This window comes from Poecilia latipinna, unplaced genomic scaffold, assembly GCF_001443285.1.
Source record: "Poecilia latipinna isolate Pla-1442-1.1 unplaced genomic scaffold, P_latipinna-1.0 Scaffold1724, whole genome shotgun sequence".
In the NCBI taxonomy this organism is placed as follows: domain Eukaryota; kingdom Metazoa; phylum Chordata; class Actinopteri; order Cyprinodontiformes; family Poeciliidae; genus Poecilia; species Poecilia latipinna.
This window is the reverse complement of record NW_015114340.1, coordinates 52,811-79,807: the sequence shown is the minus strand read 5'-3', so window position 1 is coordinate 79,807 and position 26,997 is coordinate 52,811. Positions and strand designations below refer to the sequence as shown.

Here is a 26,997-nt window from a genome sequence, read left to right as displayed (position 1 = left end):
TCCTGTTTTTCTGTATCAATCGATTCTAAACTTCACATGTCTGTATCGATATCAGAAGAGAAAAAAGTGGATCGCTGAATTACTGATTAAATCAAGCTCCTGTACTTTGCTGTAAGTTAGTTTAGTCTTATTTGAAGTTTACTCAGACGACTGCGTTAGAAACTGGACCAGAAATACTTGGTAGTATTTTGTGTTTTTGCAGCGATGGAGGACGAATGCTCAGTAGCTTTTGCTTCAGGATACGGCGCAGTTTTTATCTTTCTCCTTGGCGCTCTGAGCTCGTCTCCGCCGGATGCTGCCTCTCAGGCCGCGGTCTCTCTGCGCCTCCAGAACCTCCTCGGGCCGCCTGGCCGGGCCGTCGTCGGGCTGCCGGAGCTGCGGAGGCAGAGGGATCCGCTGCCCCAGAAAGAAGCCTTCCTCCTCGGATTCGGAGGAGGAGGAGCAGGTGGAGCAGCAGTCCTCGTGTTTGTGGGGTCCCTGCTGGAGGCTCAGGGAGCTGCAGGAGCTGCGTGCGTCTCTCCGGCTCTCGGCCCTCAAGTCCAGAGTGTCGAGTCGGGGTCTGTCGGACCGGCGCCGCTCCAACCCCGGAGGGAGGACGGGGTCAGAGGACGTACGGGAGCGGCCCCAACCGCGCTTCAGGTGATGACGATGATACGAAGAGCCGTCTGAACAGGGAAAAAAGGAAATTAAATAAAGTAATCGCTTGATAAAACGAGCTCAATAGTTTCAACTTTTATTATTTATTGTTTTTTTTTCTTCTACCAAAAGCTGGATGATAAAAGCCTTCAGTCTGGTGGTTTGGTCTGTTTTTTGAAGGACAAACCATTCATCATTTTGTTCATTTTGAATATTTAATTTTTTTTTGTTTCAAAGCCAAATATTCATTAGAATTTAAAGTTTATTGACCTTTGAGCATGTATTCCTGCAGTATTAAGCCATTAAATTGTCTCAAAACAACATTATCATTTATTACAATAACTTCTCGAACAATTTATTGTCCTGCTAAATTTGTTATTGTGACCTAAAATTAATCAAAACCTTCTAGAGATTAGAGATGGAGAAAAAATTGATTCCATAGAGAATCGCATTAAAATTTAAAAATGCTTAAAATCTGACATTTTGTAAAATTACACTTTGACTAAATAATAAAAATGCATATAGCACCTAAAAACGGACTCTGTTCGGACCGTTTATCTTTCCTCCGCCATCTTTAATTCTGTATCAACGCCTACTTAAGGATGACCAGCGGCGCCCTCTGCTGGATGGCAGCCAAACTACAACACTAAAGGTTATCAGTTAATCGATTGGAACTAATTTTAATCTAATAAATCATTTATCAACAGCAAAAGAAATTAAACAATATATTTTGTTGTTTTTGTAGCAAAAGCCTGAACTTCACTCTTTGTGTCTTAATCCCAATGAAAGACCTGGAGTTGTAATCTGACCAAACATGAAAAGTTAAATGAGAGTTTCATTTTTAGCAAACCAGCGACCCATCTCGGCCAACACAGAACCACCAGGGACTCTGCTTACCCAGTAGATCCATCTGTGGTGGGACGCCTCTCTGAAGGTGCAGCCTGCTTCCAAAACCCCCCACCTCACCATCGTCATCCTCAGTCTGCTTGGACTCCATGCTGACATGAAGCCTCTCTTCCTCCTCCTCCTCATCGTCGTCGTCTTCCTCTACAGAGTAGCTGCTGCTGATCGGCTCCCTGAAGCTGACTCTGGCCTGGCCGCTGCGCGTCAGCGGAGGAGGCAACTCGGGGGGCTGGTCCTTCCGATGGGATGGGGACAGAGGGGACGGGGACAGAGGGGACGAGTCCCGCGGCATCAGGTCCCGGGACTTAAGGGGCAGAGGAGGTGGGAGGACGGGGGAGCTGTCTGATGATGGCGGCGGCGTGTCTGAGGAGAAAAGAGGGAACAATCAGAGAAGAGGCCTGATGTGGCGACAAGAACAGGAAATGATTGAGATCAATGATGAATATTGTCAATTTGAGGCCATTTTCAAAATTACAATATTATGAAAATTAATGCTAACTATTATCAGTACTAATACGTTATTATGACTAATAATTATTATAATATAATAATTATTAGTAATAATGACAATTATAGTAATTATGATAGTTATATTATTATGTAATATAAAAATAATTTATACTAATGTGAGAACACTAATTTAGAGATTAAAAAAAATATTTCAAAAGAACATTTAACTCTAGAACTGGAAACATTTTAAATATAAAAATAAAACAACAGAAACAAGTTTCTCTAAACAAAACTGCACTTTAAAAAACAATAATCATTCAGATCAGGTGACCTAAACTAACCATTTCACACTGGGTTTAAATATTTTCACTGGGTTTAAATATTTGTCTTATCTCTAAAAATTACGGCTTTTCAATAATATTAAAGGAGAGTGTCTCTTATCGTTTTAGTTTATCATGCGATTGATGTATTGCTAAGTGTGACGTTCTTATCAGAGACCAAACTAAAGCAAAGAGAAAACAGGAAGTCATTCAGTGTTTTAACCCGCTATTGTTCACAGAATCGTTTTAATTGCAGAGACATTTTAAGTATGAGCAGCCAGTCTGAGGTCATGCCACATCACCTCAATTAGAGTCACGGCTGGACTTTGGCTAGGCCACTCCAAAGCCAGAGGTGTGCTTCCTGACCGGTTTGGGTCTTTGCTGCTGACTGACCCTTGTGTGCGTCCTGAAGCTTCCCCTCACATCTTTTTTCTGAAACACTGAGCCAGACTTCCTGAGCCTAAACTCTGGTCCTGGGAAGAGGCCAGATCCCTCCTCAGGCTCCCACTGGGGTTTCTGTTACCTTGCATTGCCTGATTTGTCTTTTCCACCCAGTTCCTGCAGTCTTTGTTGGTGGAGGTTCCTCTTGAATTACGACCAGTTAGTCCAGTATTTCCATTCAGCTCCTCCTGCAACTGGACACCCGTGGCTGGCGGTTTGACGCTGTTGTCCCCTGGCAGCAGACTGTAGTGTGGAACGTCGCTGGGCCAGCCGTTTCCCAGGTGAATGTGAGGCAGAGGCGAGTAGGAGCCTCTTGGAGGAGGATGGGCGGTGTGTGGAGGAACCCCATTCTGAACTGGAGCGCTGCAGTGAAGCCCTGAAGGAAGCAAATCGCATGAATATTTAACAAAAACAGCTAATGTTCTCACACTTTAATGCCTAATCAGTCATTTTCACCTCTACTCTCCACTGCAGTGTGAATGCAGTCCTGTGCAGGAGAGTGTTTGACGCCCTCTAGTGGCTGCAGAGGGGAGCCGCAGGGCACCCTCTCCGGCGTCCCCCACCGCCTGCCGTGATGGGGAGACCTGCTCTGCAGCGCCGAGTCGCAGGAGTCCGAGTTGTTGGGGTCGTCGCCCAGGGAGCAGGACCTGGAGCAGAAGATGAGGCCCCCGCGTGGGAGGAAGGGCCGGCCGAGCAGAGGGAGCTGGCAGCGCGCGCAGCAGAAACACGACTCCACCGCGTGCCAGTGCTGACCCTCGTACGTCATCTGGCCTTGATCGATACCTGAGGAGAGACTTTCAGGTGATTATCTGCTACATTGATGAGTATTCTCTTTAAATATTAAAAATAAATCAGTTTTGCTAGACATTACAGGAGGCTAGGGTTGGAACGATTAATTGTAATCAATCATGATTAATCGGGTTTGAAAACATCAACTAATTTAGTAATCAATTAATCATTAATTGGAGTATAAAGACTCAAAAATTTTACATTTTCTGAAAAACAACACTCTTAGGGCAGTAATTAAGTAAAACCTTTACAAAAAATATATGTTTAGCAATTTTAGGGCTGAATCGGATTAATCCCTTATTGAAATAAACATCAACTAATTTAGTAATCAATTAATCGTTAACTGGAGTACAGCAACCTGACTTTGGGACCACAACGTTTATGAGTTTTCAAAACTGTAATCCTGTTAAACTCGACATGAATTAGCAAATTAAAAATAAATTATTGTGAAAACTTCCCCGTTTAATAAGCAGTATTAGATTTTTTTTTTCTTAGAACACGGAGGAACAAAGTACTTTAAAAAAAATCAAACATTTCCCATACTGAATTTTTATGCAGGTCTAATAATGACAAACGCTTAAATACATGTCTAGATTTTTACATTATGATTTAGCAAATCAAATAAAGGATGTAAATGAAATATAAAGAAACAAAATAGATTTTTTTTCTCTACAAGAAAATGCAATACTTTTCAAAGTTATGCAGGAACCCTGTATAAATTCCTATCAGTAATACATTTAGAAATATACACACAATAAAATCACCTGGAATGATTTAATCACATTTTGTCTAATTTTCTTTTAGGCTAACAAAAGGAAAACAGGAAGGAGGGAAAATTGGCAATTGGCCATTACTGTCTAATAACACTTTGATGACTTTGGATTAATGAGTTGCAACAACAATTAATTACCTTTTGGGATCAATAAAATATTTTTGATAACGCTTTATTTCATTGGGTGCATAAGACGGACATGAGGATGTTATAAACATGGAATTACACCTGTTATAAACATTAAAGAGTCTTTATGAATGTCCGTGACTTTGCAGTAAAATGCCATTTTTACAAATTAATGCAAATTTGGCACTTTTAATGGACTTTTAATCCAACTTTTAAAGCACCTTTGCATTAAAAGTGTCATAATTTACCGAACAGTCATAAGACTCCTTCATGTTTATGACAGGTGTTATATCATGTTTATGACAGTGTCATGTCAGTCTTATGGCGCCCCGGCACATAAAGGGTTACTGTATTTCTGAATTGAACAGAGTAGAACTGCCTTGTACCTATTGACTCTCCGCAGGTGTCGCAGTATTCTGCGTACAGGGATTCGTAGCAGGAGCAGCAGTACGGTCGGCTCTCCCTCATGATGTAGCGCTGACCGCCCAGCGCCGCCTCGCACTCAAAGCAGCAGAAGTGCTTCATGTGCCAGTACCTTCCTTCTGCCTCCGTACACTCGTCTGCTAGAATAATCTGGAATAAAGGGTTGGACAGGTACGTAAACAAACAAACACTGACAGTTTGGGTAAACAGAAACAGGAAGTGGATTGCAACCCAGTGCCCTCAGAGCCGCTGTGGGTCAGATCCTTCAGCAAACTAATCTCTTAAATCACAGCGAGCGGCCAGGCGAAAGAGACTAACATAAACCTTTAAATAGATTTAATTAATGAACAGAGATTAAGTTAGTGAATTATGTTTATGATCAAATGGAGACGGGGAAAATTCAAGCAGTTTTAAGGTACGTTTTCAAACTTTTCCAGGACTTTGGAGATAAAAAAACAATACGATTCAGGTCACTATTCTGTTATATAATTTATTAATAATACGTTATGATGGGATGGACTGAAATTTATCAAGACAATAAATTTCACTAGAGCTGAAACGATTAATCGGATTAATCGTGATTAATTAATTATTGAGATAATCAATTAATATTGTATAAAAAGTTACCTTAAGCTTAAGCAGTTAAATATAAAATCTGTAGAATCTGCTATATTTTTTCCGATTAATCATCAGGACAAAAATCGATTACTAAAATGATCATTAGCCGTAATCATGAGGAGAAGCATTTCTTGGACAAAGGACAACCACGCACCTCATCGCAGGCCTGGCAGCGGGGCTTCAGCCTCTCGGCGTGGTGCCGGCCGCAGTAGATCTGCCCGTCCTGGAAGAAGTAGATGAGGTCGACCAGCAGCTCGCTGCAGGACGAGCACTGGAAACACTGGGGGTGCCAGCAGCTGCCGTGACCCGCCCGGCTGGCAAACACAGCTATGTCTCCGCCGCTGATCTGTCTGCCACACTGGAAAAACAGATGAGGTTGGGTCGGGTGTGGCGCAGAGGGAAGGAAGTGAGGTGGTGTATCCTTCAGCAAATGGAGAGGACTCAGTAATTTGCTTCTGCAGCTCTGTGATCAGTAACTCTGTGTGCTGCAGCCTCCAAGCGTTACCTGCACATACATGCAGCTACGCTTAGCGTCAGCCTGACGCGCTCTGATACGTTTTAAGAAGCTTTCACATCTGTGCATTAATGCTGGATAAGGAAAACCTGAGCGTTGTATAGCTCTGGTCATGAAATATGATCATGATGCTGTAAGTGTTGTGCACCTGCTGGCAGATGGCTCCGGTCATGGTAACAGGGAAAGGTCTGACGACGCCTCTGCCCAGGTTATCTCGTTTTCTCTGCTGGCTGAACGTACGAAGCTCTTTCTTCTCCTCATCATTCAAAGAGTTGCAGTACTGAGGCTGCGAGAAAACAGAGATTACTGGTAGAAACTTACAGATTTATGAGACATTTTATGTAAAAATGCAGCAGCTTCAGACTCAGAAACTTTGTTTTAGTCCTTTAAAAATCTTTCAAAGTGTCACTGATTACTGATATTTCAAAAGTACAATCAGATAAAAAAACTGAGAGAAAGAAAGGATGGATGGAAAACAGATGGATTTAGTTTTCATGTTTTCCACTCGTCTTCCAACCAGTAAAGTGTTTTTGTTTTTTTTTCAGTCTTTTTCCTAAATTCAGCTCCAGTTTTGAAGGTGTTTCTGTAACGGTGTGTTCCAGAGCTGACCAGGTGAGTCTCTCTGCCTCTACTGGAGCCCGTTACCTCGCTGTCGTGAGCCGGAAGCTGGTGCAGCAGCTGTTTGATTCTGTATCTCTCCCCCGGACTGTTCACATAAGGCACCCTGTCTTCTGGCAAGCAGCTGAAATACTGGTACACCTGAATCCGGAGACAAGTTTGTTCACAGAGGCAGAAATGAGAGACTACGGGCAGCAATTTACCCACTTACAAAGCAGTTTATGAAATTACTGCCTATCAAATCATTTGGGTCTGTGTACGAACACGTCCAGGTGAAGGAGAGCATCTGAGTTTAATTTATATCCTGTCTCTGACCTGTTCGGGCTTGAGCCCAGGTGGGACCCAAGCGTACTCCTCGGAGGCGCATCCCGAGTCGTCGTCGGAGATGGAGTGCCTCTGGAAGTCCGACACCAGCTTAGTCATCATCTTTTCCAGCTGCCCTGGCACCAACCGCACCGCATGCTCCTCCCGCACACACTTGCAGTGCACGCAGATCTTCCTGTGGAGACGGAGACGGTCTTAAAACTGATTTACAACCAAAGCAGAAACCTGATCAAGTGTTTCATTCAACGTCTAATGTTGCTTCAAGAAGCAAAGTTTTTAACGCTTGACAAGTCTTATATTTATGAGTTCTCCAGTTACTTTCTTCTTTGGAGAAACAAAAACAGTAATAAAATTGTTTCTGCTACACAGAGTTTTGCAAAACATAAGTTTTGCTGGGCGATAAATTGTCCCAAAAATTATTGCGATGAATGATAATATTGTGGTTTTGAATCCATTTTCAAGTAATATAATGATTCTGAACACATTCTCAAAGATCAATAAACCTTAATTTAACAAACATTAAAAACAGGAACTGGAAGACATTTTAAATATCCAAAATAAATAAACAAAACAACAGAAACAACAAATAAAATGAGCTATAAAGTCTATAAACAAAGTTGAGGTTAAAGCCCCAAACTGAAGACCAGCTTTGGAAGAAAGAGAGACAGAAAAGAGAAAAACATTAAATCATACAGATGGAAATGACTGGATTTGTTTTAATTTATCATGTTTAACTGATTTGTTGGTTCCACATCTTGAATTTTACAGAATAGACAAATATAAAATTACATTAAAATGGTTGCTTGCATTTATATTTATCCTCCCTGTGTCAATCAGAATTAAAACTCCACATATTTTCAGTTATGACTCCAAATAGTTTTGCAAATCACCTGACAAATCTGAAAGGCAACCCCAAAGTATCATACAGCCACCACCATGTTTCACAGATGATACATTCTGTTCAGAGTGTAATTTTAGTTTACCATCACACAAAGTGTTTTGTGTTGGCCAAACAGTTAAATTTTATTCTCATTGGACTGGACTATTTTATTTCTATAGTGCATTTTTAGGAATAAAATAATTCAAAGAGTTTCACATGATAAGGAAAATAAAACAAGCAAAAACAAAGAAATTAAAATGTTAAAGAGAAAATGATCACTGGTTGAAACACTTAATAATTTTCCACTTGTCAATTGAAGGAAGATCTAAACAATTTTTTGTGGCCTTGATCCAAAAGAACTCAGTGTTTCAGCATGTTTGCAGTTTTCTGGACTGCAAGCAGTCCAGAAAACTCATTCATGCGCCTCAGATTAGAGGCGCATGAATGAGTTCCTCTAGATCTTGTTGGTACATTAGTCCTTTAATCCTAGAAATGTTCGTCAGGATCTAGAAGGCCAACTTTGTAACCGACTTTATGTGGCTCTGAAGGTTCAGGTATAAGTCTTCGGTTTTTGCCTGGCCTGTATACGGCGCTTCTTCTTGACACTCTCTAATAAAGGCAACAACAAATCAGACAAACGTGTGCTGCATTTGTCTGTGTCTTTTATTTAATTATTTTTTAGAACCAACCCCACTAAAATTTAAAATTGGTGGTTGATCAACACTAAAATATCAGTGAGTAAGAGTACCTTAACAAGGCATTGTATTTGTTCAAGCTGGAACAAATTAACACTCTTAAAGATTAAGCTTTACTTCCAGTTGCTAAAATAGAGCCAAACAAAGAAACTCTGTAAGTAATAACAGTTTCTCATCGCAGTCATATGTCACTCCCTCCGCTTTCAACAGTGTAATTTACAAGGCACCAAGCAGGAGACGTTACATCACAAACCCAGCACAAGCATTTTTTTCATGCTGACTAACCAAGACCTCCTGCTGTCAGTTTGAACACAAGTAAGCAAATCTCACAAGAACACAACATCCAGATAATTTAGAGGAACCTCCGCCGAGTTCACGCCCTCCTCGGCCTGACATCTTGCAGCCCTCTGCATCAGGACCAGCACATCTGTGACAAGCAAGCAGCAAAACGAGGTCACTGACATAAGCCCGCCTGTCAATCCGGGACAGTTCTAATCTCTCTCTGCCTCGTATTGCAACCATCTTGTCCTCATACTGCATCGCGTTCAATCTGGAGGAGGGTGCGTGCTTGTGTGTGGGACCGGTGGAGTCAGAATGAAGCGCCCCGGGCTGCAAGCGAAGCATGACACTGTGTCCATACGCGGCTTTTACTTTACGTTTCTGTTGTGATTGCATAACAGCTTGCCAGCTGGTACTTGTGGCTCAAGTTCGTACGGCACAAAGCTGCTTTATGAGAGCACCCAGTCCCCAAGGAGCCAAAAAGCTGGCGTACCCAAACACATGACCACTGGTCAACCGCAGATTACTACTCCTCTAATCAATGGATTTATTTACAATGAGCTCTTTTTGAGACGCTAGTGACTGCTGCTGCTGCTGGAAACTAACTGCTAAGAAGCTTAGAAGGCTCTAATCAGAGATATTAATATGGGATAGAATTAATCGATTATTTAATCTAGATTTGATTGATCTTATCGACTAAGGATAACTTGATAAACGATCACTTTCCTAAAAATCAAGATAGACGATCGATCACCTTCCCAAAACACGAGGGGCTATATGCTGAATTAAAAAAAAATAAAATTAAAAAATCATTATTTTATATAAAATCTAACAAAATGTTACCCTCTTGCTTAAAAATAAAATATTAAAATATGTGAAACAGAAAGAATGTTAACCCTTCTGTTTACAAATGTGTGGGGTCCAACCGACCCCACACCCTCACTCGTATCATTTGCCTCGGTCCTTGCACGAACAAGGGTTAAAACGTTGCTTCGTAAAGTGAATCAACTCACGACAGCCCTCAAAATCATGTTTTTTTCATCATGTCACATTTTTTCTTTGCTACACTCTCCGCTTTACTGCCGTCACATCTTTAATTTTTGGCCGATAATGTTGACGCTGCTCCATCACGCAGCTCAGCTGAATGAGCGCTGCTAACATGAAACTTAAATGTTAAACTTATATTTCAAAACGAACCGCATGAAGAACATCTTGCACCCCATACCGGACTCTATTTGACCGTTTATCTTTCCTATTATCCGCCATCTTTGTTGACGCACCAGCGGCTCTGTTTACGGATGCCCAGCGGCGCCCTCTGCTGGATGGCGTCTAAACTACAACACTAAAAGAAGGTCCAAGCGGACGTCATCAGTTAATCGATCTGATTTAATTTTAATCTACTAAACCATTAATCGACAATTAATTGAAAATCTGTTATTGTTTAACTATAAAGTTTTCCTGTGACGCAGGTTTGGGATCAAACCCCTGAATTGTTGAAACCAATGCGGCCACAGCTGAGTTACCTACACAGCTGCTTAGCTACTGGTGGTAAGGGGCCAGTTAAAGATCTGGCATGATGGGACAGATGGTAAATGCATCACGTCTCAGCCAGTTGCACCAACAGCATTCCTAAACACTGTAACCAAAGACTGTAACCTTCAACCAGCAGCAGGTGGCACTATCACCTGGATCCAACAGAACCAGAGAAGAGTCCGAAACTATAATAGTATCAACATCAAACATTATAACACCAACTGTCCCTTTGTTACAGAGATCGACATGTTAATTTCAGTCATGCTATTTAACTTTCATCAGGTAAAGCTTAATCAGATTTAATGCCAGACAATAAAAAAGGTTATGTCTTTTAAAAATGTAAATATTTGGTGTATATAATATTTAGCACTGCAGGACATAAGTAGAGCTTCACAAATCGATTGTTTAAAGCCTGGAATCGGCCAATTTTACCTTTGATCAGCAATATTTTTGCCTATTTGTTAAAAGTAAAACCGTCCACCATTTTCAGTGTATAAAGCACCAACCAACAGGTCCCTCTTTAGAAATGAGATCTGGATGTCAGTGGGGGCTTACCTGGTTAAATAAAGGAAATAAAATTAAAAATAAATAAACACAAATAAAAATAAATAACAGCCTTTTTCAGGAAAATTGGTGAAATACATCTTGATGTCTTAATTATTTCATTTTGTTGAACATACAGCTACTGCATCATTAATAAAAACATCTCATTTTGTATCTTTTCTGTAGCATAATTACAGTCAGTCATTAAAAAACTAAATTGGCCAGTAAATCACCTGATTAGTTTGTCTCTAATCTTAGAACGCTCCACTTGGTCATCATGTTTACCAAATTTTGTGAGATAACAAAGTAATCTGACAGCACCATATGGACTTAGAGACAGCACAAACACATAATTAAGACATAAATGAGCTTTTATCTTCAAACAACTGTCACCTCAACAGGTAATTACCGTTTAAGCCTCCAGTCTAAATTCGTTACCTTGTGTGAGAATCATGACCAGTTAGTCCCATCCAGCGTGTTGATGCCGTCCATCCAGACTTCTGCTGACCAGCTGACTCTTAAAGCTCTGTTTACCGTCCAGTTTCTGCATCCTGTCTGTGAGAGGAGGACGCTCTACGACAGCTCCTGTCCAACTGGGATCTTCTCTGAGTGAGCGTCTCTTTTCAATGTCCACTCCAACCCTCCCACCCTCCTCCGTCCCGAGTGGGAGAGCAAACAAATGGCTCTGACTCACCAGATACAGCCACCCATGCCACCCAAAATCCAAACACATCTCAACTTTTTATGAGCAGAAGCAATTTTACTGACCAATTCAAAACTGGGAAAACTCAACTAATCAGCTGAGGATTCTACATATTTACAGTAAGCCTTGAAATGTTCAGTCGTTTTAGAAAATAATAAGAGAAAAGTCACTGTTTTTCCTTTTGTGACTAAACTGCTGCAGCTGATTCACAACAGATGGACGACTGCAGCTTCGGTGCCGTTATTAATCATACAAATAAGAGTTGCAGATTTTGAGCCTGTGAGCAACGCCGTCCTGTTCAGCATCTGTCGCGTTATGAGATCAAGATGGCCAAAAATGACGACAAAATATCTCTGGAGAAATATTAAACGGCCTCTGGAAAGTCACGACAAATCTCTGACGTCCACTCATTAAGGATTAAAAACCACCGAGATAATGTCCGCTTTCATTTTAGGCAAAACATGCAATTCACTTTGAAGCTTTTTTTACTTGTAGTATCGTATCAGCACAATTTAAACACTGTCAACAAAAAAAGAAGTAATTTGAACCAATTGTCTGATGCTACACTGCAAAAACACGAAATCATACGAAGTATTTTTAGTGTAGTTTCATTTCTTAGTACTCAAGAAATAAAACTAAACTAACTTACAAGTATGAATACAAATTTTACTGGATGGTAAATTGCCCCAGAAATTATTGCAACAACCGCTAATATTGTTTTCTGGAGACAATTTTACGATAAACTTTAATTTTGAAAAGAGCACTTAACGCTGGAACTGGAACATATTTTAAGTACCTAAAATAAAACACAACAACAACAAAAAAACAACTAAAATGGAAATAAAAACCGTGAATAAAATGGATTATTATGTCCCTGTAAACAAAATTACCGTTTAAAACATATTAATAATAAGAATGGAAATTAAGGAGCTTGTTTAAATTCATTGTGTGATTAATTGATTTATTGCTTATTGAAACACTTATGAGTAACTAAATTTAAGGGCTTGTTTTGAGTAATTAGTCCTTAATATTGATGAAAACGTACTAAATCCACTGGAAGATTATTTGACTTATAGGAAAAATGTCTCATTAGTGAGTTAATTTAATCAATATTAAGAAATTATTTACTTAAAACAAGCTTCTATATCTTGCTGATGTTATTTTTAAGTCGGTTTTGTTATGTTAAGATATTTGCACTAGAAACTGATGAGTTTGTGTTTTTGCAGTGTAATTATCCTCAATATTTCAGTCAGTAAACAGTGATAGAATCTAGCTGAGCATCCAGCGTAGCAGCTATATAATAATCCTCTTTGTGATAATCTAAAGCTGAGACAAACCGCAGGGGGACGACAGTAAACGCGCCTCAGATCCCAACAGATGGGCTGTGCCCCGTTAACTCCCCGCCACTAATAAGGGACGGACTAATTGCCACATGGCGACTGAAACTAATAGCTCCTGGTGACTTTGATCACTTTTGAAGCATGGTGGGGGACCTGCGGGTCAGCGGTAACTCAATTCACTTTCCGCCGGGCAGCGGAAGCACCATCTGCCCCCCACCGCAGATCAGGAAAAGCCCGGGATGAAGATGGATCGCTTCCCGCTCAGCCAGCTCCAGCAGCTGAGCCTGCGGTCTCTGGGAGGATCTTCTCCGCCAGCGAAGGTGTGACTCTTGATTGATTATTAAGGAGGATGAAATTAGAAGCAGACTCTGAGGTCCTAAAAACTGACCCCTATCAATCTCAATCACTTAATAACGTTCATGTGGCTCATTCTGCAGGATCGGACGTGGCTTAGCGGGACATTCGTCTCTGTCATTTTACCTGACATTTCCTAATCTGTCTGCAATGCGTAATGAAACAACATAAACTAAAAGTGCATTATGTTAAACCTGCAGTGACTGGAGGAGGAATATAACTGTATTTAACTGTTTCATAATGTAAAATAAAAATATATGTTTTGTCTTTTTTGTTCATCACTCTCTTTGACCTGTACTGAGGAAACCTTAAAAAATAAGAAAAATCTACTATTTGGACCAATTCATGACAGACTAATTCAATAAAATGTTTTTAAATTACATTATTTTACATTTAGTGTATTTTATTTATATTTATTCAGACTTGTTTAAGTTTTGTTACATTTAAAAACCTCTATATTTTATTGGTATCTGATGTGACAGACCAGCACATTTCTACTCAAATTTTACTCAGTTTTACTTTATTTTACAACTGTGAATTTTCTATCCAGCTCACAAAGGTCAATAGTTTGTGAAACTCCCCTTTCACTACAACTGAAACTACATGTATTATTTTTTTCATCTGCAACAGATTTGCAGATCTAGAAGATAAATGTTTTGCACATTTTACTCTGCAAACCATCAAATGTAACAACTCAAATGTAAGACTTAAGACAATTTCTTTAAGATACAGAGAGAAATGTACAAATAAAATAATGCTAATAAATAGTATCGTTGGCAACAGACGTGAGCTAATAGCTGAGATGAACAAGCAATAAATTTGAACGTAGTCATGACGGACGTAAAAAAGCTAGCTAACTAGCTAGCAATGTTATATTAGCAGCTATTTAGCGGCAGCCACCACTGCCTCGAGTCTGTGTGCGACCCAATTAAATAATCCTACCACAACAAAAATTCAGATCTGCGATTTACAAATTAAAGGTAAAACTAGATTTAAAAAAAAAAGAATTTAAGACATTTTAAGGACATACTTTAAACACAAATTTAAGACTTTTTAAGGATGCATGAAAACTATGGATTTACTCACAGGTTGACTCTAGTTACTGAATAGTGGACCTCTAAAAGTCACTGGTTGTACTGGGTTTTATTTAAAGGTATCAGATTAAAAGTGGTTAACACAAAGTATTTACATAAATAATTGATGAATGTCCTTTTATGTCAGAATTAAGAACTAATTAGTTTGGTCGATGATATAAAATCCAAAAGAAATGAATTAATGTTCTTGAGAAATTTTTGGGCGTATCAATACTTCTGTGAAGAACTCGGAATGTACCATGAGGTTCGGAGAATGGTGGAGACTGAAAAACAGAAAAGTGGCGGACAGAGGGCGGTGAAGATGGCGGCTTCCACAGCCTAATCTGGTTAATCTGAGTGACAGGATCAGATTGCCCACCGACCCAACCAGCTGGATATACATTACAGAAGCAGGAAGAAACGTCTGAAGGAAAACAACCAAACTTCACATATAGCATAATAATCACAGTGACTAACAGCTAAATTACAACAGTAAAAGTACAAAAGTCTTCGGCCCTTGATGTTTTCTGTTGCAGAAGTCACAAGTTTCAGAAGTTTTAAAGTCTTTTTTACTTGTTTTTAGATTTCCTTCAGTAGTTGTTGCCAGAAAAATGTATTGCTTGTTAAGCATCTGGATTCTGACCAATTAATTAATTAATAAAAGGTCATAAAAACTAACCAGCATTACATCAACAGACAGAAAACTTTGCAAAGAACTTGCTTTAATCTGGGTGATGCACCTTGTCTCTGAGTGTTTTTTGTATCGTTTGTTTGTTTTTTTTATCATTTCTCATACTGCTCATATGTGGATTGTAGACTTTTTTAGTCCTGACACATTTAATTTAATCTTCCAATTTTTAAAAGCAAACTGTATAATATTCAACTACAGGGCAGTGCAAGGCCTGCAAAGAAAACAAGTCCGAAAAAAAAGTGCAACAAAAACCTAAAGATGTAGAACTTATCAGGAGTGCACACTCTTAAAACATATGTAAAATATTCACATGGAAAAAAACAGAATACAGCTGCAACTTAAAAAAATAGGGCTAATCTGCAACATGTAATCACATTAAGTTTGTCAAACTTACCTTATTTACGCTTGTTTAACATGACAGCTTAATGAACCGAATACCTTAACTTAATGAACTTGTAACTAGAAAAATTGGAAATTTGCTAGAAAACATTCAGAAATTTTGAGATTACTCTCAGAAATGTTCTAGAAAGAAACATTTCCGACTTTTCAAACTCAGAAAATTTCCAAAAAATTTCCAAAAGTAAAATATTTTAAACTTTTGAAGCACAAGAATGTCCAGATCTTTCCTAGAAATTTTCTGATTAGTCTCCAAATTTCAAATGTTTTTCTAGCAAATTTTCAACTCTTCAAACTCTTAAATTTCTTAGTATTTTCTAGAAAATCTTTGAGATTAATCTCAAAATGTTGGAGTTTTCTGGAATAAATTTACTCTTCCTTTTTATATTATGAGTATTATATTACTTATGTTTAAACTTGTGTAGATAAAAGTGATTAATAGGATATTCTTAACAGAATTTGAACCAAAACTAAACCGCTTTAAGAGTTTTGGGTTGAACATATTTACAAAGGTTTTTATTTATTTATTTATTTTTTTATCTTAAATGCAATCTGGATTTTTTTTGGTACATTTTTGGCTTAATTACTGATCTTGTTATGCTTTTCTTTCAGCAAATGGCCTTTTTCTTTTGAGTCTCTTTACTCCAGTTAGTGATTAATCGACTTTTACAGTCGATTAATCGTTTCAGCCCTACAGCTCGGTTTTTACTTGCTATTTTCAGCTGCAGCAGATCCAGAGAGCAGCAGCAGCAGGAACTGTGACCCGACTGGAGGTGAGTTTTCATCCTGGGTGAAACACTTCCCCAGGATGAAGCAGCAGGTTTTACCTCCAGCCGTGGACGCGGAAGCCGGGGCACTGATCTCCGCAGCGCATGCAGGGCTGGCCTCTGTCTGGGTCCTCTTCCTCCTGCTTCAAACACAACATGAGGACGCTTTAGTTCACATCAGTTCCTCCGCTTCACTCTTTCAGGAGAACGACAGGCAGATATCAACAGATGCAAGCAAAGGCGGCGCTTTGCATGATGTGGTCAGAAAAACAGCCAGAAGCCGAGAACAGACAGATTTATTACATTTTCGCTTTGTCAGGGGTTTAGCATTAGTTTTCTGCCAAACTATTAACATAATAAACGAGGTACATGAATGGTTTTATTACACATTCACCACACAGGGTTGGTACACTTTTCCCACAGTAAGATTCAAACAGTTTTCAAACTTTTCCAGCACCAGACTTTAAATCAACTAGGAAAAAAAACTGTTTCTATGTCTTCTTAGTATTACATTGCTAAAAATGTCTTGTAATAGGATTCTTAATCATACAGCAGGGACAACGTAAACTTAAATATAATAAAATGTTATATTTTGAACTGTCTCTCACTCACTACACACCTGACAAAGCTAAGAACAAAACACTAATTTAACAACAAAAAACAATTTTAATAATGTTGTTTAGCATATAAAATATAAGATAACCTTTTTTCAATTAGTGAACGATAAATATTCAATGCACTGGAACAATCTAAACAAATCGTGTTAAGATAGATCACTTCTGAGCTCAAATTAAATGCTTCAACAAAACAAAAGTAAAGTTATTTTAAAAAATCTCTAAAAAAGTTTTCTGGCATTTAGCAAATAGAAATAATTTAAATAAGTCCAACTAACATAAAACATTAGAAGTTTGATCTGACTTAACTTCAGATACTGACAAGTTTTTTTTTTTAAATATCTAGTTTCAACCGCAAGTAACGTTTTGTAAATTTAGCCTTTTAATCAAACGTTAGATTGCACTTTATCACAAAACTGTGCTGTTTGATATCAAGCACTTTCAAGGATCTTATCCTTGAAATCAAGCACTTTCTGAATTGAAATTAAAGGATTTTAGCCACCAGTACAAACCCTGAACATCTGAGCTCAGATTGTATCAGCAGATCAAACCTCCAGGCTGAACTGAGCGCTGAATTAAAACAGACAAAACTGCTGAGCTTTGATACTAAAACTGCTTTGCTTCCATTCCTGCAGGAACGTGTGTGTGTGTGTGTGTGTGTGTGTGTGTGTGTGTGTGTGTGTGCGTGCGTGCGTGCATGCGTGCGCATATCCAGCATGCATTTTGCAGATCCAGGCCTCTTTTTAGAGATGTGAGGAAGGAAGCAGACACAGGATGAGAGCTGCACCCTTTCCCTCCCCATGCAGCTCTGCCGCTCTGCTCTTTTTTCTCCTCTCTACAGTAAACCAAACTCTGCTGCATCGCTCCTCTTATTTCAGCCAACACTTTACTTTTCGGAGAATAAGTATAAACAAACTCTGCACACGACTGACATGAGGATCAGAGAACCAAACAGTTGCTTCTGGCTGAGACCTAAAAGCGTAAACAAGCGGAAGGTATGAAAGCAATAAACTGAAGTACCTGTGCATACCTGCTCACCTGCCTTATTTCTAACCACCAACCCTAAAACTGGATTCACGTTAAGCCTGTTTTGCCAAGCTGAGATTTTTACGACTGCTTTCGAGAACGGCAGCCCATTAACAGTGGAGACGGCTCTGTTTTCACAGACATGTGAAGGCTGTCGGGTAAAAACCGACCTGTGGTTTTCTTTTATTTAACCTGAGTAAATATGTCTGGCTGTATAAACTAAAAGATAACCATCTGAAATGTAGGAGAAATCCAAAACACGCTGAGAATAATCTAATTGCATGCAGATTTACAAATTCACTTTGAGGGTTTTTTGCATATCGTCACGTTAAAACTACAAACTTCAATGCGTTTTACCTGGATTTCATGTGCGGATTCTGCCCCCTGTACTTCGATACCCTGCGATAAAATGAAATGCAGCCAGTTGCCTTAAGGAGGAGTCACATGGCTCCACATTCCTGCCTAAAACCCCTGAGGAGATTGTTGAGCAATCTCAACCGTTCATTTATAAATGGAGAGAGCGCATTGCTCTTATTGGAACATTTCTGTTCATTCACAGTTGCTGCAGAGCAATTGCTGCTTCAGTCCAATAACAGAAAAAAAGTTGCTAAATTTGTCAGTAGTCACTTTTTTAAAAAAAAAGTCTGTTGAGCAAAGGTGTTCAAAGTGGGGTCCGGGGGCCATTTGCAGCACTTTGACTGATTTTTCATGGCCCCCAGATCACAATTTAATTACAAATTACAAAAATTAGGACAAAACTACAACTTTTAAATCAAAATCTAGTTACAAAAATCTTAGATGCAACAAAAGTGATAATCTTTTCCATGCTTGGAACTCAGTGTTTCAGCTGTTTTGAAGTTTCTGAAATATGCAAAAACCATTTGAAGTTCTGATCATGTTCCTACAAAAAAAAAAAAAGATTTTATCTGTTTAATTAAAATACTTTATGCTAAGTTTATTACTGAGTAGGTAAAAAAAAATCAGCATTTTTGGTGATATTGTTTAAAATTTATATTTATTTTGAGCTGATGATTTTGGCCCAAAAGTGGTACAAAAGGTTTGGACACTGGGGCTACGCTTTAACAGAGGGGTGAGTTACTTTAATAAGCTCTGGTGAACTGTAAAAAATAAAATAAATTCTCTAATTTACGGTAAAATACTGCCCATTGTGGTTGCCAGAACTTTACCATACATACAGCTTTTACTGTATTCATACAGCAACATCTGCCGGTATAACGTAAATTAGATACTTTTTTTTTTTACCAGTGTGGCTTTTGGCAGGAATGTGCCGCCATACAGTCACCTAATCTCTGTATGAATCCAGCTGCTCTGTGAAGGCCTTAGAGGTTCATTAGAGAACACGTCCAGTTTCATAAAAGCTGGTTTTATGGCTTGCATGCAAAGAGGCACTAAGTGAGAAGTAAAAAATAACTCCACTCATGGCTCTGATGCAAACATGGTGGTGGCAGCGTCATGCTGTGGGTAATTTTCTTCCGTAAGGGAGCTTGTGACTTCCATCCGATCTGGCTAAACCTAAGCTATTTTCAAAAAAGAACAGGGTGAAAACGTATTTTATAAAATAAAATCCCAATAAAAGGCAATGAAGATGGATTATAATGTTTAAAATACAGATGATTTCTTTGTGACTGGGTCCTTCCACTTTTTGTTTCCTCATAAAAAGGTAACTCCTCGTTACTCTGACAGGCTGACTGAGCCTTGGAGGCACATGCTTTAAAAAAGAAAAGAAAACTTCTGTACACTGAGGTGTACATCTGCAGTCCTCCAGATTCAGAAAGAATTTAGCTGCAGGATAAGATCACTACTGGAAACTTTAGTCGACTTGAAAAACGTTTACTTCAGAAGCTACAGGGGAGAAAATGAAATGATACTTCTTGATCTCAGTAGGTTTAGTTTATGTGGCTCTGGACACATTCAGCAAAAACTAACGGGGGGGAAAAGATCACTTTTCAAAAACATTTAAACTGAAATATGTCGCCTCTGCAAAGGCCTGGAGTGCTAAGGTAAATAGAGTAAATGTGTAGTTAATAAAATTTGTATCTCAATCTTAATTTCTGTACTAAATAATCACAAAAATAATGTAGTACACATATAAACAATTATTGTAAAAATGATTTTGCTTAGTTGCACTCTTGTTTTGACTTCCACAGTGCTGAAAACGCAGATTAATCCACAGTAAATATCAAAGAAAACAAGAAACATCTCTACCCAATGTCACTCTTTTTACTTCTACACCATATTGTCATATTATGGATGATTTTTAAAGAACAAATAATATCACATTTCCAGTAGATATTGTCACTCTTTGCATCATGAACAAAGTAAAACACGAAGGTGGGAGAATCATGATGTGGGGATCTTTAAAGCCAGAGGCCCCTTTGGAGCTTCATCTTCCAGCTAAACAACCTTAAAGTTACAGTTAGAGCAACAACGGACTGGTTCAGATGTGTTAGAAAGGTCTAGTCAAAGCCCAGGCCTAAATCAAAATAGAAAACTGAAGTAAGACACAAAACATGACATTCAATCTCCATCCAGTCTTACTAATCTTTAGCCAAGAACAATTAAAAATGTCACCCAGATGCTGTAAAAGTACTACAAAGTGTAAACAAAGGGGTAGCGAATACAAATGGATGCCGCACTTTAGAGATTTTTAATTGTTAAACAATTTGTGCTGTAAATTTGAGTTAAGATCAACTATAATCCTCAAACGGATTGATATCAGGAAGAGAAAAGAGTTGGGATTGTTGATTGAATGCTCACACGTTTCGGGCAAATTGTAATTAAGAATAAAGCTTTGGGTTCAGCAGTGACGCAACGAAGGGGCAAGAGATTAGAAACAGTGAGAAAAGAGTTTTATCTCTACACAAACATGGATTAAATAAATTTGGCTTAAACTGACACAGTTGGGGTTCACAAAAAACAAACAGTAATTTGTGATGAGTGTTTATTCTGTTTGTGTTGGAACACACTTGTAGTACATGTTATATATACAACCACCTTAAAATAATAAGAAAACAGCCGCTTTACGTTTGTTTGTAATGACAGAGAGCGGGGAGAGGGCTTCCTGTTCTGCTTTTTAGCTTTCCATGAAAGATACAGTATCAAGTCTTTGTCTGCAGGCTGAGGTTTTCCTTTTGTGCTCTAAACGGGAGTGGCAACAGGAAGTTTCCTCCAAACAAAATGAAGGCAAGGTAAATAATATGTTCATTAATCAAGTCTAAGTCAACTCCACCAGCAGCACATTGTGTACTTTTGATGTTTAAAAACTATAACATTTGACAGGAAATCTGAAAATATGATTAGTTAGTGAAATCCTGATAAAGTAATCAGCCAGTGGATCTTAAACAAGCTATGTAATGTTGGTCATATTTTAAATTACTTAAAATGAACAATGATGAGTAAGCATATTTGCATTTGAGTACAAATGTATTATTTTTACAGTGCTTTTCCAAATCCTACTGTTTTCTCTTGGTGCGTTATTTTGACTTGCTGGCTGTGATTGGTTATTAATACGAGTTAATGCAGTATTAGCAAGGAATGCTCTGATTGGATGAAAAAGACCTCTCAGTGATTGGCTGCTCGTGTGGTTCATTTACATAAACTTTGTCACGTTGCAGGTAAAGGCACAAAACCAAGCAAGCACCAAAAGATCGCCATCCAGTCCAAAAATATGTGACTTCTAACACATAGAGAACAACATGCAGGCACATAGATGTTGACTTCTACACGCTGGAAGTCGCATATTTTTGAGCTGGATGGCGTTCCATAAGTGCTTACATCATATACGTGTTTACATCAGTGACACTCCGCTTGGTGGGCACAAATGTGACGCAGAAAGTTGCTTATACGACGTCCTAACATCCATGCTAGTTAGCATTCTGCCTTATCTAGCTATGGCTCGGGTAATGTTAAAAATGTAGGTGCACACTCCTCGTCAGCAGGTGAGCGGACACGGTCATCATCTCCTCCACTGCTCCTTGGACTTTGGAAATAAAAAGTGTCCACAAATGTTTGAACTGGATAGCATTCCATAAGTGCCAAAACACTTATTGAGCGAGTGTGTGTGATGTAAACACATTATTCTTTGTTCACAGATATATGTGCTCACATCAGTCTTATTTTGTGCACTCAGGCTGGTGGCACAAACATAACATGTTGTTTACAACATGCTAACATCCATGCTAGCTAGCACTCTGCCTCATCTAGCATGTGGCTCAGGTAACGTTAACAACGTTGGCTTATGTCTTTCAGTCAGCAGGTAAATGATCAGGATTATCATCTCCTCCATTGCTTCTCAAACTTCGGAAAAATAAACTGTCCATTGTTTCTTCATCCTTTATCTGTGACTTGACACTTTATTTAATGAAGTTGTTAGCATGAAGACGGGGAGCGACAGGCAGTGGTTACAGAGGTGCAGTGATTATAAAAAAAAGACACCTGTCCTGAGATCATTAAAGTGTCACCATTTGCACAACAATTTCACCAAAGATCCTCTTCAACCCGTCTTTGCCATCACTGCCACTGGTGTGTAAAAAGCCTATTTAAAGTAAATAAACACTGCTTAGGTTGGCATTGGGGCAAGTAAAGTCTGGCAGCCCAAAAAGCCAATATGTATACATAATACACTGGGGAAAACCTTGAACTTGCGTCAGTGTGGGAGCCTGAGGTTTGATCACATCAAGGTTATGCTGAGTTCCATCATGCTGCCAAGTAACGGTGTAACCAAGAGAAAGACAAACTGAAAACCAGCCAGCTTTGTTTGTCTTACATCAACATGCCAACGCTCTGGCTAAACCGGGGACTTCTTCTCATAATATTGGGACAACAGATAAATATTACATAATAATGATGTCATTTGGTCCATGCCAACAGTATGGTTCTCCTCAAATCATCAAAAGCTGTGATAAATAGGCTCTTACTCACTGAAAAAGAACTGACAGCAACATTTAGATTGTCAAAGCTGTGGTTCTGGATGGATTAAAAATTAACAGGACAGGTCGGAGGTCAGGGGCCTTTGCTGCCTTGGCAGGTTGGGTAGATGCTCGTCTCTTCACTGGGTAGGATCAGACAGCCTGCTGGTTTCTCTGCAGCACAATGCAGCCCAGTGATGTGATGGATTGTATTCTTTCCTTCCTGCTTTCTGACCCACTGAGGTCAGCTCAACCCAAAACAGCCTGGATGTGTCGTCTTCCTCCAGCCTCACTCTTAGGACTAAACACAAGCCAGGCCTCTCTAACAGAACAGCTAAACACAAAACAGAGGGTTTCTGCAATGGAAGGCCTTGTTCCCATAAAACCTTCAAGTGCAGCTGTTGTCTGCATTTGCAGAAACAGTTGTTAGTAATCACTGTTAGTTAAACAGAAAGAGAGCAAATAGACCCTGACACCAAGCATGTTTCATCTACTTTAAAGTGGCAGTATTATGTAAAATCAACTTTTTTGAGATTTAAATTATGTAATAATCTTACCGCTTCATAAAAAAATACCTGGAGTTTTGCCTTGATTCTTTCATGCACGTTTGAGAAATCCCTTTAATCTCCATGGCAACCATTTAGCTGTGCAAAACGACTGGGTTGACCTACAGCAGCCCTCCTCTACAACTTCCCTTACTATTCAGCTCCTTCAGACTAGCCAGCAGCAATTAGCAAACACATGGTGGAGCTGCACATCTGCTGACCTCATTACTTGAACTACTTCTGGTAAAAACGCTGTGATAACTTCCTGAAGGCAGAGTTTCAGAAAGGAGTTTTTAAAGGGACAGAGGCCCAATTTCAAGGCGCTAAATTACAAAGTCAGATTTCTTATAAGTCATATTTGATATATATCATTATTATAACAACTTAAGTTAACATAGTTACTTGAGTGTGCTATAAAATGTTACTATGTGCCTAGAACATAGATAATAATACTGCCCCTTTAATGTTTATACTGCAGTCTAATAAATATAAGATTGCACTGCAGCCTGATTTACATCTAAAGCTGACTTTCAAGAACATAAATATTGTGATTAGGTTAGAACAGAGGTTCCCAAACTGTGGGGCGCGCCCCCTAGGGGGGCGCTGTGTCATTGCAGGGGGGGCGCGGGAAGCCGTCTGGATGAAAAAAAAAACAAAACATGAACACTGTATGCGCTGGGTTTTTACCTTAGAATGGCCAACTCTCTGTTATTCCTATGTCAATTTGATACAGTAGAGGCTTCCACACTAACCATATTTGTGTCCTCTGTCACTTTTATCAGCAGTTAAAACTGTTTAATCCGTTGTGAACATGGTGTAACCTGTTTTTCCGAGCCGCCTTTAAACGCAACATGAGCGCTACTCGCGCTGGGTTTACACCTGTGAAGGAGACCTGCTGCTGCTGTGCGGAGCTACGTAGGTTTGTGTTAGAATCACGGCAGCAAACCAGCAAAACGCAAAGAACTTTTCACAGTTTTTCCCTCCAAACTAACCAACCGAGTTGAGTAAAGCTGTTGGATGCAGGTAATGTTAGCTAAAAGATGACTAGCTAATATCAATACAGAACCTTAAGCTTAACAAGTAGGCTACCGATGTTGGTGTCTATTTTCAGCTACGTACATTCATTTTGCCCCCAAAAAAGTCGATGCTCCCCCCTCGTCGTTTCAACCAGACAGCCATTTGTAATCCATAGGGGGGGCGCAGAAAACGTTTGGAAACCACTGGGGGGGCGCAGAAGGAAAAGTTTGGGAACCACTGGGTTAGAAGATGACAAAAATACAAGCCGACGTATTCCTCGATTAATAATTAAAGTGATATATATATTTTTTTATTGGTTCTGGTCACCATTTAAAATTAGTATTTTGGATATTTCTTTACCTAATTTTTAGGTTTGTTTCATGTCCACCACATTTTGGCTATTTAATAGGTAAATTTTGGTTTTGGGACTCAAATAATTGTTAAATAATCTCATTATGGTTAATGATATCTATCCATCCATCCATCTATCTATCATAATCGTTAACTATTATGAATAGACTTTCACAAACAGGGATCACAACCACAATAAATGGAAAGAGAGTAGCATAAAATCCTGAACAAAAAGAAAACAAAAAGCATCAACAATTTCTTTTGACTTTCTTTCAGTCTTTCTTCATGATGTCAGTCCTCACATCTATTTACTAAGTTGCACACAGAAACTGCACTTCAATATATCTTCAAGTTTAGTAATATTCTTTGATTTTCTCAGGAAATAGTAGAGAAAATTGCAATAATAATAATAGTAATAATTCCTACAATACAGACGTTGGTTGAGGTTTCTACTTCAAATTATTCAGTTAAGAAAATACTTGATCCCAAAGCGAAATTAAGACGTTAACTCATTAACGTCATTATTTGGAATTTATTGTAAATCCAAAGTCTTAGCATAACAAGAAATGTTTCACAATAACAGCGTGACAAACGCCCATCCCTAGTGTTACATGTTTATTGTTAAATAAGAACCTAAGGATTTGCTTTGAACCTGTGTGTGCAGACAGGCACGAGATCAAACTTTATACTCCTTCCTGCTCCCGTTTGGATTTGCACATTTTGTAGAATCATATAAGTATGTCTTAAGATTCAGTTAACAGCTTTAAATGTTTATTTTCTGTTCTTTTTAGCCACACTGATTACAAAATGTAATCTATTGGTGAGAACCATTTGTCAGATTAAAAGTAGATTTTAAACATACCAAAATTTAAGCAGACTCTTTTCTTTATGAGAAATGTTTTGGGGTGTTTTAGTAATTGGTCTGATACAATTCCCTAATTGTAATGTAGTGTCTAATTCACTGCAACTGGGAAATAATGATAATTAACAGAAAGGTTAGAACATGTCCTTAGTGAATTAACTATATCATATAGTCTGAATAAAATAAATATAAATGTATATTACGCCTGACAGGAAGGCTTCATAAAATCAAACTAACAGCACAGTAATTCAACTGATGGGTATGAAAACTGAATTTTAAAAATACTTCATAGTACAATACGTACACCTAGAAATTATATAATGGTAATTACTTTAGATTCAGACAGAAACAACACATTAAATATGTAAAAAAGGGATTTGTTACATTAGCAGTTCACTTTTGATGGGTAATTTATGCATTGCATTGTGCATAGCCAAATGTATGAAAAATAAACCGCTGCTTTGTTCTTCATTAACCAAACTATTGAAGTTGTTTTTATGGTGAAAACACACCGAGGTGTTTACATCACAGATCCTGAGAAAGTATTTGAGTATGTTCGGGTTAAAACTGCTCTACATCCCAACCTGCTTGCAGCTCAGGTACAGATTTATGAGCCACTCCTGACTTCACCTGAGGCGTCACGCATCATGACTCAAGAAACAACGACTTCAAGAAGCACGCCAAAAAACAAATAAAAAACAACATCTACTGCGTGTTTTTACCTCTAATGTGGGAAAACAAGAAGGGAATTTCTCCCCAATTCAGTCCAGCGACAAAACAATAGCCAGGTGAAGGTGGGACGAAGTTCCGCTTGGATTGTTTTCTCTCCTGGACATTTTTTTTTGTTTATTTGTTTGTTTTCGCACTGGTTAAATTCACGTTGATTGATGTGGATATGAAACAAAACAGACACTGAAGGGTTGAGAGTTGACTTCTTGATAAATAAAGTGCTGTACAGACAGTTTAAATTAAAAACAGAAGAACTTACCGAGCGGTTGGACCGTCGCTTCTTCGAGCCGCGCAGGAACATGATATCGGCTGGACGTTAAAAGACACTTTCCAGGTGGAAAAAAACAGACGGAAAAGAAAAATAAACGATAAAGTCTAAAAGTGTGGAAACAGTCGGAGTCTACCGTGAACTACATGCTGCTTCCCTGTGGAATCCCCCGGACTCTTCATCCCAGTCTTCACTGAACACTTTTGGCTTCGGATCAGATGTGAAAAGTTAGCTTAACTGAAAAAAACCACACCGCTTCCGGTAGGACTTCAAAATAAAACGCACATTTACACACTTTGCTTTTGGATGGAGACAAAATAAAAGCAAAATTATGTGGTATAGAGGTGCTTATCAACAAAATACATAATCGAAAATGTATTTATTTCATTAACATGAACCTCGTATATTCAATAAATTTCATTCAGGAATGCCTTCCTGTTGTAAAGCATGTCCACGCTCTGGTAGATTT

General features: G+C 38.8%; 1 protein-coding gene across 3 annotated transcripts; it reads right to left on the bottom strand.

Moving 5' to 3' along the window:
• prickle3 (prickle homolog 3) lies at positions 1–26,763 on the bottom strand. 3 transcript variants are annotated; one of them, XM_015060544.1, is made up of 11 exons: positions 26,520–26,763; positions 16,249–16,331; positions 6,926–7,109; positions 6,638–6,751; positions 6,141–6,278; positions 5,633–5,836; positions 4,824–5,010; positions 3,207–3,533; positions 2,833–3,126; positions 1,534–1,902; positions 1–665 (listed from the first exon to the last, which is right to left on the bottom strand). In XM_015060544.1, exons 1-11 carry the CDS (start codon positions 26,559–26,561, stop codon positions 235–237), a joined length of 2,373 nt encoding a protein of 790 aa, XP_014916030.1. In that variant the 5' UTR covers positions 26,562–26,763; the 3' UTR covers positions 1–234. The 3 variants fall into 3 exon arrangements, with proteins under 3 accessions (XP_014916030.1, XP_014916032.1, XP_014916033.1); XM_015060546.1 differs by having other exon boundaries at positions 16,249–16,328; XM_015060547.1 differs by lacking the exons at positions 16,249–16,331; positions 26,520–26,763 and adding an exon at positions 11,303–12,178.
• Between the last annotated feature and the right edge of the window lie 234 nt (positions 26,764–26,997).

Excerpts from the sequence above, each read along its gene's own strand:
- prickle3 (XM_015060544.1), bottom strand. The coding sequence starts at position 26,561 with ATGTTCCTGCGCGGCTCGAAGAAGCGACGGTCCAACCGCTCG. Across the intron at positions 16,332-26,519 it reads AGCGACGGTCCAACCGCTCG|CAGGAGGAAGAGGACCCAGA; the intron begins GTAAGTTCTTCT and ends TTGTGTTTGAAG. Across the intron at positions 5,011-5,632 it reads GCTGCCAGGCCTGCGATGAG|ATTATTCTAGCAGACGAGTG; the intron begins GTGCGTGGTTGT and ends CCTTTATTCCAG.